The sequence below is a fragment of the Saccharomyces kudriavzevii genome (assembly GCF_947243775.1).
Source record: "Saccharomyces kudriavzevii IFO 1802 strain IFO1802 genome assembly, chromosome: 13".
Classification (NCBI taxonomy): domain Eukaryota; kingdom Fungi; phylum Ascomycota; class Saccharomycetes; order Saccharomycetales; family Saccharomycetaceae; genus Saccharomyces; species Saccharomyces kudriavzevii.
Genome location: NC_079284.1, coordinates 747,310 through 761,654, shown reverse-complemented (window position 1 = coordinate 761,654; position 14,345 = coordinate 747,310). Strand labels below are relative to the sequence as shown.

General features: G+C 39.7%; 6 protein-coding genes and 1 non-coding gene across 7 annotated transcripts; 4 read left to right on the top strand and 3 right to left on the bottom strand.

The window, feature by feature from the left end:
• Positions 1–393: 393 nt before the first annotated feature.
• On the top strand, positions 394–1,668 carry SKDI13G3830 (uncharacterized protein; the record flags this gene model as incomplete). The annotated part of the gene is made up of 1 exon (XM_056230501.1): positions 394–1,668. The coding sequence occupies one exon, from the start codon at positions 394–396 to the stop codon at positions 1,666–1,668; it is 1,275 nt and encodes a 424-aa protein (XP_056084413.1).
• A 227-nt stretch (positions 1,669–1,895) lies between these two features.
• On the top strand, positions 1,896–2,300 carry MLO1 (Mlo1p; the record flags this gene model as incomplete). The annotated part of the gene is made up of 1 exon (XM_056230500.1): positions 1,896–2,300. The coding sequence occupies one exon, from the start codon at positions 1,896–1,898 to the stop codon at positions 2,298–2,300; it is 405 nt and encodes a 134-aa protein (XP_056084412.1).
• Positions 2,301–2,687: 387 nt separating this feature from the next.
• On the bottom strand, positions 2,688–2,864 carry HOR7 (Hor7p; the record flags this gene model as incomplete). The annotated part of the gene is made up of 1 exon (XM_056230499.1): positions 2,688–2,864. The coding sequence occupies one exon, from the start codon at positions 2,862–2,864 to the stop codon at positions 2,688–2,690; it is 177 nt and encodes a 58-aa protein (XP_056084411.1).
• A 706-nt stretch (positions 2,865–3,570) lies between these two features.
• On the bottom strand, positions 3,571–4,671 carry GTO3 (omega-class glutathione transferase; the record flags this gene model as incomplete). Its single annotated transcript, XM_056230498.1, has 1 exon — positions 3,571–4,671. One exon carries the CDS (start codon positions 4,669–4,671, stop codon positions 3,571–3,573), a length of 1,101 nt encoding a protein of 366 aa, XP_056084410.1.
• A 349-nt stretch (positions 4,672–5,020) lies between these two features.
• On the bottom strand, positions 5,021–6,778 carry GAD1 (glutamate decarboxylase GAD1; the record flags this gene model as incomplete). Its single annotated transcript, XM_056230497.1, has 1 exon — positions 5,021–6,778. The coding sequence occupies one exon, from the start codon at positions 6,776–6,778 to the stop codon at positions 5,021–5,023; it is 1,758 nt and encodes a 585-aa protein (XP_056084409.1).
• A 1,509-nt stretch (positions 6,779–8,287) lies between these two features.
• Positions 8,288–8,360, top strand: Skdi_13.trna19A. The gene has a single exon. It is a non-coding gene; the product is annotated as a tRNA-Ala (tRNA).
• A 410-nt stretch (positions 8,361–8,770) lies between these two features.
• RKR1 (ubiquitin-protein ligase RKR1) lies at positions 8,771–13,465 on the top strand (the record flags this gene model as incomplete). Its single annotated transcript, XM_056230496.1, has 1 exon — positions 8,771–13,465. One exon carries the CDS (start codon positions 8,771–8,773, stop codon positions 13,463–13,465), a length of 4,695 nt encoding a protein of 1,564 aa, XP_056084408.1.
• Between the last annotated feature and the right edge of the window lie 880 nt (positions 13,466–14,345).

Below are 14,345 nucleotides of genomic sequence, written 5' to 3'. Positions count from 1 at the left end.
GGGTCTTATTAGAATTCGTGTAAAGTATGGATGGTATGTAATCGGTGCCATTGTTTAGCATTCGTGCAAGTTACCGTACAAGTTACCAGCGCTGTCAGCATGTCCATGGTCAAATATCCTCTTGAACGTAAAGACCCTAGTTACCGTCATGAGGCATTTTCCTGACTAGGAAATGCACCTCAATATGGTAAAAAGACACCGGCTAATGGTAAGGGGATACGACTGCACAGGGCCCTTCCAAAGATCGTTAGGATGATGGAAGTAAATGATATCTTGGACGGGAAATTAAGACGGAGTTGTTCTCTGATCTACTTTTAAACTTTTCTCTTTCTGGGAAAATTTCACTTTTCTCTCATTAATTTCTTCAAGTAAAAATTTCATAGTGTGTTAAAGATGGAGAAAGATAAGAAAATGAATCAGTCAGTACCGAAAACCATAGAAAGAGAAAACGCTGCACACCCATTGACTTTGAGAGAGATGAGTGGTACAAACTTACAGCAAGCACCGGCAGTGAGATTAACCTCACCGAAGGAAACAAACAACAACGAAGACGCGGAAGACGAGGATTTTACCATTGACGACGATGAAACGACGCTACAAAGAATAAGTAAGGACTATTTGAAGCCGAATATTGGACTTGTTCTTTTGACGGTATCATATTTTTTCAACTCAGCCATGGTTGTGTCTACCAAAGTCTTAGAGAACGATCCTGAAGATATTGCTAACGATAGACAGATCAAACCGCTGCAAATCTTGCTAGTCAGAATGGTGATAACCTACATCGGTACGTTAATATACATGTACATCAATAAAAGTACCATTCCAAATGTACCATTCGGCAAGCCCGAAGTACGTAAATGGCTGATACTGAGAGGTTGCACTGGGTTTTTCGGAGTGTTTGGGATGTATTACTCATTAATGTACTTGACGATTAGTGATGCTGTTTTGATCACTTTCCTGTCGCCATCCTTAACTATATTCCTATCGTGGGTTATCCTAAGGGAAAGATTCACGAAAGTGGAAGCACTCGGTTCGCTTATTTCACTAATGGGAGTGGTGTTGATTGTGAGACCGTCATTTTTGTTTGGAACGCCGGAAATGACTGACTCCTCTCGAATAGTAGAATCGTCAGACCCAAAGTCGAGGCTGGTTGCCACCCTGGTTGGGCTGTGGGGGGTCCTAGGGATGAGTTGTGTCTACATCATTATCCGTTACATCGGCAAGAGAGCACATGCTATAATGAGCGTGAGCTATTTTTCATTGATTACAGCGATAGTGTCATTTATTGGGATCAATACCATTCCCTCAATGAAGTTTCAGATCCCACATTCTAGGAAGCAATGGATATTATTTGGTAATCTAGGTGTTTCCGGATTTATCTTCCAGCTCTTACTAACTCTGGGAATCCAAAGGGAACGCGCCGGGAGAGGATCCCTGATGGCGTACACCCAGCTACTTTATGCAGTTTTCTGGGACGTTACACTGTACAAGCATTGGCCCAATGTCTGGTCATGGGTCGGTATGATAGTTATAATAAGCGCCACGTTGTGGGTGATAAGGATAAGGGCAGCGAATAGCGAAGCAATGAACAAGGACCCGGCCCCGGTCATCGACGATGAAGAAAATTCCATACCGCTAACGGACTTTGATGTATCCGATCCCAAGTGAACTCGCCAAGTATTTTCCATTTTCCACTATCTTTTTTTTCCTTCAGTGTATTTTTTGTGTCATACTAGAACGTGTTTTCCGAGGAAGTAAAAAAGAGGCATTGGCAAAACAATAGGGGGAAAGTGGGGTAAAGAACAATCATTGAAAGCAAGACAAAAGAAGCATCGCGAGGTTTAGAAAGCCTATTCTGGCGGAAAACGACAGACAGGGTCGAGCGTGAAGCGTCAATGTTTGGTAAAGTGTTTGTGAGCTACATCAGGACAAGGATCGGGTTCAAACCATTAAGCACGATATACACGCCCTCTTCTTCCTCTTCGCACGGCTTCGGTAAAGAGGCGTGCTTCCCGTATAAGAAGTGGCACGAGTTGGATATGCTCCAGAAGCAAGAGTTCATCCAGCGATTTGTCAAGAACTACAGACATCAATACCCAAGTTCCAAGACCAATGTATCGCTCAAGGGACTGAGTATCGGCATGGACGAGCACAATGATTCGCCATCCGTGTTCGGCATTTTCTATAACGACATATGGAAATCGTTCAAAAGTGAGCAGCGGGAACCCGCAAATGACGGTATAAGAACGGGTAATAGATTCAGTCATCCACGCTTTAAGCAGCTACTAATCCAGAGATAATCGGCAGCTATTGCCTCTTGCCTCTCCGTAGGTGTTGCACATCCAAATGATTGCTTGTTTCCCGACTACTTACTTTCACACGAGCGGGTCCTTCAGAAGAAAAAAAATTTCGATTGAAATTACTAAATATAAATAATATACTATATACTTGAGAAAAAGTACTTTTTTTTTTAATTTTGTTTTCCTATCTTACCGACAAAGGCAAAAAAAAAAGGATATTATATTGCACACCGAGAGAAAACACCGGAGACATCCGACCAATGTCCAATACATTGCCTCTATCCCCGGCAGAAAAAAAATGGAAGAAGTCATTTGGAGGACAATTTTTTTGCCTTCAATTGATCATGTTCCTCTTTTCTTTCAATGGATCCCTGACAAAGTCTAGATTTAAATCAAAAAGGCCAGAGCACCGGCTAGGGCGACACCAGCGGCACCGGCAACCTTACCGTTGTTCAAACCAGCAATTGGTTGAGCGGCGTTCTTGCTTGTGGTGTTGGAGCTGTTAGCGGCACTTACTAATCCGGTGAAGGCGACAGCAGAAATGACAACTTGAGATAACTTCATTTTTTTTATAGTGTTCTTTGTTTGATTTTTTATTCGTACCTTCGTAGTCGACAAGAGGAAAAGTATGGGGAAAGCCCGCAAATCTTCTATCCGAGCAGCAAATGTTCCCTTTTATATGTCAAAGACAACTTTAGCCACAGTTGCTTCCGTTTGCTAATTCTCTCATCGAGAGTTACATCCCTTATCGCTCTATTCTCCAGCGCAACTGCCTGCGTGCAGCAACCTCTGGCCGAAAACAGAAAGGGGCTTACCCAAACAGGAAGTGCAGGGCACTGCCGATAAACTGCGCCTCCCTATTGGGAAAGGGGCGTCTCCGCGGCGCTAGCAAAAATGGGCTTATTATTCCATTATCAGGGTCATGGCCCGCGTTCTAGAACCGAATCGAACCACCAAGAAGGAACCGCTCCGAGCCACGGTGCCGCTGCTGCTACGTTAAGAATAAACACCAGTCACAGCCATGAACCCAGCATCCGTTTAGTCATATTGCGATTGTCTCAAAGAAGAAGCAAACGTGCGGGGAGAGGAGAGGTCCCGGATCCGGGATCGCGCGAAGCGAAAGGAGTGAGTGACTTCTTAGCCCCCCTCCCCCTTACTAGTGCGCTCCTCTCTCCTCTCCCAATTGGTAGTGAGTGATGTGCTCTTTATTGTTTTTCCGTACTATATCATTATTGCGCGGTGAGTGCGTGCTATTGGAAAAAATGAAAATTCATAGAGGCCAGATGTCAGGTTTGGGCCCCAGGGGGGTGATCCCGAGCGGATTGACCTGTGGCTGCGACCGCGTGTATCCGAGCTTTATGTGGTTAAAGTCCGTTGTGCGCTGGAAGGCCTCGTGGCGCCAATACATATTTTTTAGCCACGTGTGAATACGGGGATAATCGTCTCTGATGGTGGCGAGGTTGCACTTGAAGTGCTGGTGGTATGCCACGTCGAATCTTACTATCGTCGGGTAAAGTCTCACATCCGCCTCGGTCAGAGCGTCCCCGATGGCGAAGTACCGAGCCAATATCTTATCCTGGCTGGTCTTGCCGTACTCCGCTTCTAATTTCGAGTATTTCTCGTCCAGAAGGATTTCCAATTTGTCGAGGTAATGGAAGAGGCTGGTGACCTCTCTCTCGTACACTTCTGCACTCTCTGCAAAACCGGTCTTGTACACCCCGTTGTTGATCTTGTCGTACACCCAAGAGTTGAAAACTGTGATCTGGCCTTCCAGTGGTCGGGGCACCAGGTCCAGCCGACGGTGTTCTTCTCCGACGAACTCATCAAACGCAGACGAATTAAAGATCCTGATGATATCACTGCTTTCGTTGTTGACGATCGTGCACGTTTCCAGGTCCCACAGAATGGGCACGGTAAACCTTCCGTCGTAGCCAGGATCTGTTTTGATGTACAGCTCACTTAGTCTCTTGTGCCCGTAATTGGGTTCATTCGTTCCATCAATCAAGAGTCTATGCGCGCTATCGACTATGTTCGCGACTGGGGTACTGCCGTTTGAACTAGCCGAGTTAATGCCGCCTGCAATGTCAAACCAGTGCCTTTCGTTGGTTTTCCCGTCCCGCGCCTCAAGAAACCTCCAGCCCTGGTCGTCCAGGTGCCAGTGTACTACGCTGCACCCGATTACAGGCGCCAGTCCCTTCAGGGCTCTCGTGATTAAGGTTCTATGCGCCCAGGGGCATGCCAACGCCACGTACAACCAATACCTTCCACTGGCAGGCTTGTAGATTGGGTGTTCCGCAGAGATTATCTCTCTAAATGACGACGACTGCCTTTTGAACTCACCTTTTTCATCAGTATTTGGTTTAGCTGACATGGTTGTGCAATTGTTCGCGAAATAATTGAGGAAAAAACGGTGCGACAAGAGTTGTCCATTGACGAGTTACACTGTTCGACAGAAACGCGTTATGTATTGTACTTACCTACCCTTATATACCCATTCATCGACATCGCAACTGGATCCCTTGTCCCTTTGGTCACCTTCCCTTCCCTTCCCTTTCCTTCCCTTAATTTCTTGTCAACACCGAGACCTAATGAGAAAATTGCCGTCATAAAAAAAGGTAGACAACCCTCGCCCGCCCTGGCGCAGACTGAATAGCACTATCAACTTCAAAATTTGAAAAAAAGTCAACGCACATACACATATGCGAACAATTTTTGTGAACTCAGCATGTACCTCTGTAGTTTCTTGTTGTTCTTTCCTTCAACTTCTCTTCCTTTTCAGTTTTCTCCGGCGTTGGAATGTCTTCTTGTGGTGATGCCAATGCCAGCAGCATTTCGTAAATAAACGAACTCTTACGCTCTGCGGTCTGTTCAGAAGAAAGCTCTATGTGTCGAGAGACCTTTTCGTAACTATGAATCAACTTTGTTAAGATGCTTTCAATGTCAACAATCAGGAGCTGCGCCAAATCCAGTTTCATCTCCGATCTGAAAACCACTCTCAACACTTCTTTCTCATCCGACCCATCCGTAGCCTTTGGTAATGGATAGTTTGGTATTATCCAGCCTCTAGCTCTCAACAACGAGGATAGAATTGCCTGTGGCACTTCGGGATATTCTTCATGGAATTTTTTGGACAATTTGAAAGCCACCAGCGGCACCCCAGGCTTGTACGCTTGGGGGTGCTCGTAGTAGTCTTTAATTGATTTTGGTGCGGTATCATCCTCCATGCTTTCATGAATGCTACTAACTATTTCGAAACATCCAGGCAACTTAGAAGAATTCAATAGTTCGAATGAAAAAGCTCTTGCCACAAATAAGGAGTTCTGGAACTGTGTTCTATAGCCCGAATGACCAAGAGAAACGAAATTAAAATATTGATGGACCACTTGGAATCCAGGCCTTGAAAAATTCAAACCAAAAGTCTCTTCTACACCACCAAGATACTTCAGTTTGAATCTCAATTCATTGGCCAACAAGGACTCGTCTCTCCATAAGACCCAGCCTAGGCCGGGGGTAGTTAATCCAAACTTATGACCGCTGGTGTTCATACTAACCACACGTGGATGATTGAAACCCCAACGCTCCAAACCATAGGCCTTCATGTGCTCTTTTTCAAAGCCAAATGGAATGATAAACCCACCGGAGGCACCATCTGCATGAATTGGAATATCAATATTGCTCCAGTCAGGATGCCCTGCTTCGATCTTGGATAATACATCAGAAACTTTCTCCACATTTTCTAAATGGCCAGTATAGGTAGTTCCTAGGATAACAAAACAACCAATCGTGTTTTCGTCCACGTAGTCCCATAAAGACTCAGGGTCGAGCATATGGTGGCTTTTGTGGGAGACTGGGATCAATCTGCATTCCACCTCAAAGTATCTTGTAAATTTTTCCAGCGCTACCTGGCATGCAGAAGACATTATAATGTTCGGCTTGGAAAAATCTTTACCAGCATCCTTCATTCTGTGTTCCCATCTCTTCTTCATGGCAAGCCCACCAAGCATGATTGCTTCACTTGAACCCGTAGTGGCACATCCAATTGGTTCTTCGTCAGGATCTGCATGCCACAACTGAGCTAGCATGGAAATACAACGCTGAGTTAGCTCAATCAATTGCGGATATTCGTCATTATCAGCCAAATTTTTGGTTAAGTTCTCGTCGATCAACTTCCTTGCCTGATTAGTAGTAAAAGTGTTCACGAAACTGGCCAAGTTCAAGTGCGGATTGCCGTCCAGTGTCAGCTCGTTATGAATCAATTGATAGGATAAATCGGCAGGAAGCCCCTTCTTAGGGACTGAATACTTGTTAGCCATGCCCTCAGACTCAGTATCTCCCATTTTGGTTGTTCCTCGGTGATTCTTTTGTATAGCTGATTTTTGAACGTTATTAGAAAGCAATTGCAAACCTGCAAGGTCATGTACAGCCTGACCAGCAATGTTTTCGAATTTTTTTGGCTTGGAGTTGTTTCTGTGTAGCATTGTTACTTGTGTTGCTAAGGCGGAGTATAAAGGAGCGATGTATAAATCTCTTGGCTACCTCATGCAGCATGGAGGAAAGATTTTATAAGACAGATCATAGTTTGGCTAACGTTTTTTCATCCTTTAATATATGTGAATATGTTGCATAGGTTCGCATAATCCCCTTTTTCTGGTGTGTGCCGCACCGGAACTATCCCTATTGGCTATAAAATTCAACTTCGCTATTAAGGGTGAAAAACGATATTAAATTATATTCTGGAAGATATTGAACATAACATTGTTGCCGGAACGAAAATCAACTTACATTCGTTACTTGCCCGTATAACAGCCTAAAGAATATTTCTGTAAACTAGGATATTATTATATATCATGTCAAAAGATGACGTAAAATATAAGATCATTATAAGATCCAATCGTTCCCGAAATTAGTGGAAGTTAAAGTGCAAGGATTGATAATCAATAGTTTTAATCAAGAATAAAGCAGATGTTTTTTAAACTTTAAAAGAGAGATATATAAATCTCACGCCGATCGGGCAAGTTGAATATGTTGAATATAATAGTGAGTTCAGAAGTTTAGAACAAGTTCAATGTGACGACTTATATCCTTTTTTTATTAACTCGAAGCATTGTTGAATTAATGGATCTTTAATTCATTTTCCACTCATTAATCGAACAGTGACTTCACGTTCTTTATTTTGAAACGAACTTTAGGTATATGTCGTTGGCCATCCAGATGCTCCAGAATGGTACTTTGTTTACTTAGGTAGATAGTGATAAACCTGCTTGTTTCAACGCGGTGTACTTAGCGATTATTACCTTGGCTGATAATTAATGTCAGGTACAATTGGCTACTACTATTTTAAAGGTCAAGCTGTTTTCGTCGATAACAAAATTGTAGCATCACGGGCTCAGTAATACCGGGATAATTAAGCAATTCTATCGATGAGGCAAGTAACTTGTTGCAACAACTATATAATTCACGTGGTATTACTTACTCAATGTGTATTGTATAGCTCTATTTTATGCTTGAAAAGTGGAAGGGCAAAATGTTAGATCTAACTAATTGTCTACGTATTTACACGTTCGGGATAGTGCATATGTTGATAATTAGCAATATTAATTAAAAAAAGAAGAGAAAACTTTCTTCTACTATATAAGAGAGGTATATAAAAAGCACTCCGCTTGGACATATCAAATATGTTCAATATAATAATTACCTCGGAAATTTACTATAAGTTCAATGTAACGAACGACTCATATCATTTATATATGAATTCCAAGTTGACGTTCAACTAATGGATCTTTGGCTCCAAGTGCACTCACCAATGGAATGTCATCTCAAAATTCTTCCTCCTGAAGCAAAGCCTATTTATGTAAATAATGATGAACCTACTTGTTCCAACAACATCTAAGCACCCTTGTGTGCTTCATAGATGTTTGTGTTACATCCGTGTAACCGCATAGAAATCGTACATAAATATATCTGTTAGGAAGAAGCAGATAAAAACCGGGCGTGTGGCGTAGTCGGTAGCGCGCTCCCTTAGCATGGGAGAGGTCTCCGGTTCGATTCCGGACTCGTCCATTTATTTTTTCACATTTCTTCCCAAGGTAGATTTATTGGCTCGTTCAAGTTTTTTTTTTTTCACATGAGTATAACTCCTGCAAGCAAGATTTATTTTGAAACTAATAATGCTGTTACGGTTGCTAAGTTCAGCGCATTTTATTCACCTCTACCTACTAGATTATACTCTCACGCACTGAAATTTACTACTTTTTCACTGCTGAAATAAAGCATTAACAATTGCCGCAGCAGGGAAAAGTGAAAAATATAATGCGTTAGTGGAAAAAAAAAAAAACGTCATAGCAGAAGTTCAAGCACCGTACTTTTAATTGAAATTTAAACATTTATGGTCAAATAAGTGTTACTTGGAGGTCATATCCACTCAACTGTTAGAAAACTGTCAGAAGAAGGAAAACAACAAAAGATTCTTGATGTCATTTGGTGGAATCAATACATTTCAGCAGTACAACACGGATTTGGGATTGGGCCATAACGGTGTCAGAATTTCCTTAAACTATTTTGATGGTTTGCCCGACTCAAGTCTTTCAAATTCTTTGTCCTCAAACGAGTTGAAACTCATCTTCAAGTCTCTTCTAAAGAGAGATGAAACCACAAAGGAAAAGGCATTAACGGATCTTTCCATTTTGATCAGTGATTTTGATCAGAATGAATATCTCTTCAATGATATTTTTCTCCTTTGTTGGTCGCAGGTGTATGCTAAACTAATTGTCAGTGATTACAAGGTTATCAGACTACAATCTCATCAAATTACTATAATGCTTATCAAGACCCTTAAAAAGAAAATATCCAAATTTTTGAAGGATTTTATCCCTTTGATTCTACTGGGAACATGCGAGCTAGATTACGGTGTAGCGAAACCCTGTTTCAATGAATTAAAAGATTGTTTCAATAATGATTCAGCAAAGATAAATGCTCTTTGGGTTGTATTTCGAGAACAGCTATTGGACTTAATAAAAGAAACTGTTTTGAACGAAAATGAGGATACCATTTCCGATGAACGTTACTCGACCAAGGAAGAATCTGTGTTTAGGTACCATAGGATTATAGCAAGTGCAGTATTGCTGCTGATTAAACTTTTAGCCCATAATAAAGATATTTACGAACATAAATCTTCTTGTATCAAGGACATCCTTTCTGATGAGTCAATCTGGAAGTTGTTGAACTTGAAAATTAACCAAAATACAAACATTTTCGAAACAGTTCTTCAGTTGATTGGTGTTCTTTATGCAAGTCGGTACACAGATTCCAATGAAGATATATTAAAGCTAGCGGTGAAGAGGTTATTCAAATCACTAGCACACGTCTCGTCAAAGAATATTTTGAAAGTGTCTCCTGTGCTTCCATCTATGATAAACCTTTTAGCCACGCTAAATAATTTTAAGGAGGGGGAAATATGGACATACGACAAGTCTTCCAAAAACAAACTACTAGGATTTTTGTCGGTTTCTTGTACTTCACCGTCGCCAGGGTTTTTCAAGAGTGTTTTAGCGTTGTATACCTCGACTAAAAGTCAGAGTTTTCTTGATTATGATCTCGAATGGCTACCTATTTGGCAAAAATCCATTCAAAGATTGAACGAAAAGACCTTTTCGGGTAGAAACGGCGCTGAGGTTCTCAATGAATTCTGGGCAAATTTTTTGACGTTTGCTGAGGATTCATTGGAAAAAAAGGTTGAAGAAATGGTGGAGTTAGAGATTTTCAACACTCTGTCCAGCGGAAAATCTTTGGTTGAGTTTACAAATTTGAACCGCACTCTTTGCGATGCTCTTCCATCTGGTAGGTGGGAAAAAGAAATTGAACATTTCTTTAAATCAGACGACGAAACAAGGAAAAGAAAACTTTATTACGAAAAGAATCTTTTCGCCTTATTAGTAATCGCTCCTAATAACGAATCCGCAATTATTTCTTTGTTCGACTTTTTTGCCCGGTTGATCGAAACAGGTCCTTCAAACGTCTTTACCATATACAAAGGTGTGTATGAAGATCTCAATTACTTTTTGGATTCTGAGATGGTTTTTCTGAGTGAAAAAATCAACAATTTCATATATGAGATTCCAACATGGGTTGAAGAAGCTACGTATCAAAATTTTGCTAGTATCATGGCGCACTACTCAAAATCCACATTTTTCAAAACGAATGAAACGGCTGATGCAATAACTTCATTAGAAGATTTCTTCACTGTTGCACTTTCTCTCAATGTCCCAAGAGCAGTTGTTCTGAACACAATGAATGAGTTGAGTAATGATGCTTATGAACGACTATCAAGGTCGGATTCTCTCGAGTTGGAGTCATATATTGAGGATTATTTGAAAAGCTACAGATTTGACAGTAACGAGGAATTATTCAGTGGTAAGAAGAGATTTTTAAATCAAAAGACAATTATCACACTTTATCGCAGTGCGGCTACTAATGATCAAATTGAACAATTTTGTGCTGTTTTACCCCATTTGGATAAAAAGCTTTTTTCAGTGCTACTTTTAGATACTGACTTTCTTTCTGGTGCTTTATATGAAGTTTCACAGAGCACTAATGAAGAACTTTTTAAGTCCTCATTACGGTTGGCTAAGGAAAATTCTAGAATTGCTGCTAAATTAGCTCAAGTGATTTTACAACATGCGGAGGTCCATTTTACCCTTGCAACAAAAGAAAAATATATCAGCCACGCTGTACAGCTTATAAATGACTGCAGTGAAGCTGCTGTGGAATTTTTCCCTATTGGTACGGCCGGAATTTTTGCCAAGTACGTACCAACGATCGATTATAGATCATCTTTGGTGAACATTTTAGGTATGAATACACATTTACTTGACACCGACAACAAGCCTATGAATTCAAAAAGCACCCAAAAACTGATAAGGTATGCCTTATTCCTAGATTCACTGCTTAAGGTTTCACCAGAGTACGTCAGTAACCGTATGATTGCATTTATAACAGTAGTTTCCGAACTAGTCATTGACTACAATTGCCTTTCTGAAGAGCCAAATGATTCTTATTACGATTTCGAGCATACTTTTTTCAGACATAATAAAGCTAATCCCGATTTTTCCCTTATTGTTGAAAGCTTCATGCATCCTGCTGATGGGGATGTTCCTTTATTTACGACTGAAGTTGCCGAAGGTAATTATGTCTACTTCTTTTATTACTCGAGAGTATTATACAAAGTTTTGATGAATGGCATTGATACAGTTTCATCTTCAAAAGTAAACGAATTTTTACCATTAATTGAGAATTACATAACTAAAACTGTAAGAAATCAAAAGTCTACCGATAAGGATTACGTTTTGTGTGCTATACTACTTTTGGTATTTAACAGGGCGAACTGTAAAGGCGAGATGAGTAAAGTAAGAACATTATTGGCGTCTCAGCTGATTGGGATCGGAGAAATGGAACTAGTCGATCGCGAGTACAAATCATTAATTCTTTTAAATAATTTGTTGGATACTTCAAGTGGGGATGACAAATTTGTTCCTATAGCACCACAGAGGTTGAATATGGTATTCCGTTCAATAGGAAAATGGTTAGATGGTGGTCTTGCCTATGAATCTAGCTTTATTACCGTTAGATTGGTGTTGCTTGAATTTTTTACCAAGTTGCTGAGATTTGAAGGAGTTAGAGACTTGGGTGTAACAGCTTTTCAAATCTCCGACAGGTTGTTGGCAGATTCCCTCTCAATGTGTCAAATTGACGATACTTTGTTTTTATTGGAATTACGCTCTTCTTGTTTAAGCTTACATGATACCTTGTCGTTGAGCGTTTACCGAAATGATAAAGAAGTTTCACAATATAGTGATGAGATCTTTGAAAATCTAATTGAATTAGCCTTCCTAAACTATAGCCAAGAAAGAAAAAACCAAATCTCCACGCTTTTTTATAAAAAAATGAACAAGGCCATTTCCTCAATGAAGCTTGAAAATTTGGAAGCACAATATGAAAGAATTTTCGATGCTGTTCTGTACAACAAGGAGATCGGTGACAATATCAACCAATTAAGATTGCTAACAAGTTTGTTAGGATCTTTGATCCTGAAAACACAGCAGGAAAATACAATTGAGTACGAATTGAAGGTTCAAAATCAAATCGGGTCAGATGAAGATGATGACGATTCTAATGATCATGTGAACTCCAAATTTAAACTTCCTCAAGAATTGTTACAGAAAGTAATCAATAATGTACCAAAAGAATATCTTGAATACGAAGATAAAAATACATTTATTAAATACCTTTGGTATTTGCACTTGATACTAATGTATTTTCAAGATACATCTTATAATATGAGACAGTTATTTATTGACCAGTTGAAGGAAGCAGATTTGATAAATAAGATGTTTGACTTCATTACTGATCAAATAGATCTACGAGATACTGAGTTTTGGAAACAGGTTAATATCAATGAGATTTCAGGATACGACATTATTTCAAATGATTTCTCTCCCTATAAGGAAGATATATTCGAAGAATGTAAAAAACTGCTTGGTCATACGCTGTACCAATTATTCAATAATGTCGGTTCTTTGACGAGCACATGGTGGATAAATATTAAGGATAGATCATTGCAAAATGATATTGAAAAATTTGTTGCCCAATTTATCTCACCCATTCTAATCAATAATGAATTTAATGATATCAATTCCAAGATGGACAACCTAACGTCAAACGATGATGCATTAACTATTAAGTTGAACAATATTACTAATGAAGTAAAAGCAAGTTATTTGATTGATGAACAGAAGTTGGAAATCTCCTTCAAATTACCAAAAAACTATCCTTTAACGAACATTCAAGTCACAGGTGTTTCCAGAGTTGGTATAAGTGAACAGAAATGGAAACAATGGATAATGTCTACACAACACGTAATTATTGGTATGAACGGATCCGTTTTGGATTCGTTGGAGCTCTTTACCAAGAACGTTCACTTGCAATTTTCTGGTTTTGAGGAGTGTGCTATATGTTACTCTATTTTACATGCCGTGGATAGGAAGTTGCCTTCAAAGACGTGTCCAACTTGTAAAAACAAGTTCCATGGTGCATGTCTTTACAAATGGTTTAGGTCCTCGGGAAACAACACATGCCCATTATGCCGTAGCGAAATACCGTTTAGAAGATAAACAAGACATATATATAAACCTTGAATACGTATGCTAAATTTATCGCGGAGATTTCCGTTCATTAATCCTTCTTACTAATAGTATTATATGCATAAAATCTAACCCTCTACAAGCGTTGATCGTTGCTGTTACCCGAATTTGATTGAATTTTTTTTTTCCCGTCCAGAAAGAATTCTGAGATAAAAAGTTGAAGTAAAAGTAATTACTTTTGGTCAAGAGTTTCTGAGATTGTAATCGTTCTTGATGAAAGAAAAATAATCATTGATGAAATTCTGTTGAGTATCCCAAGCTTTTGGATATGGATTCATAAGCATGGCCAACTGAGATCATTTTACTGTTTTGTCTCGCTATATTTTTTTTTCAAATTGTCATTCTTTTTTTCTTTTTTTTCTTTTTACTCTAACTCTTCTACTTGTGGAAATTGATTCTATTGTATATCCAGATGTATGATGCACCTTTTCATTTTAACTTTGGGTAATGTTTGTCTCACTATTAACATGTTCATCTTTGCAATGATGGAATAGAAAAATTCAGGTGGCATGATCTGAAGGTACGAGTGAGCTCCGATGGGGGGACGTGCTTAGAAGGGGCAAGGACGAGGGAAGAGAAATGAAGGTTTCAAGGAGATATAATAGATAAAATGGGAGCGGATGGTTTCCGCTTGGCTGTATAGCATAATTGAGTTTTTCAATCATGTCTATGTTCAGGTTTATGATATGCTGTGGCTGATTCTGTTGATTTCACACGTTTCACTTCCATATAATGTGTTGATGGAAACTCCACGTTAAGGCTTATCATAGGAAATTAATTGAACTCGTTCCCTTTTTTATTTTTTATTGTCTTTTCCTGATACTTTCATTTTTTCGACTTTTTATGCTTA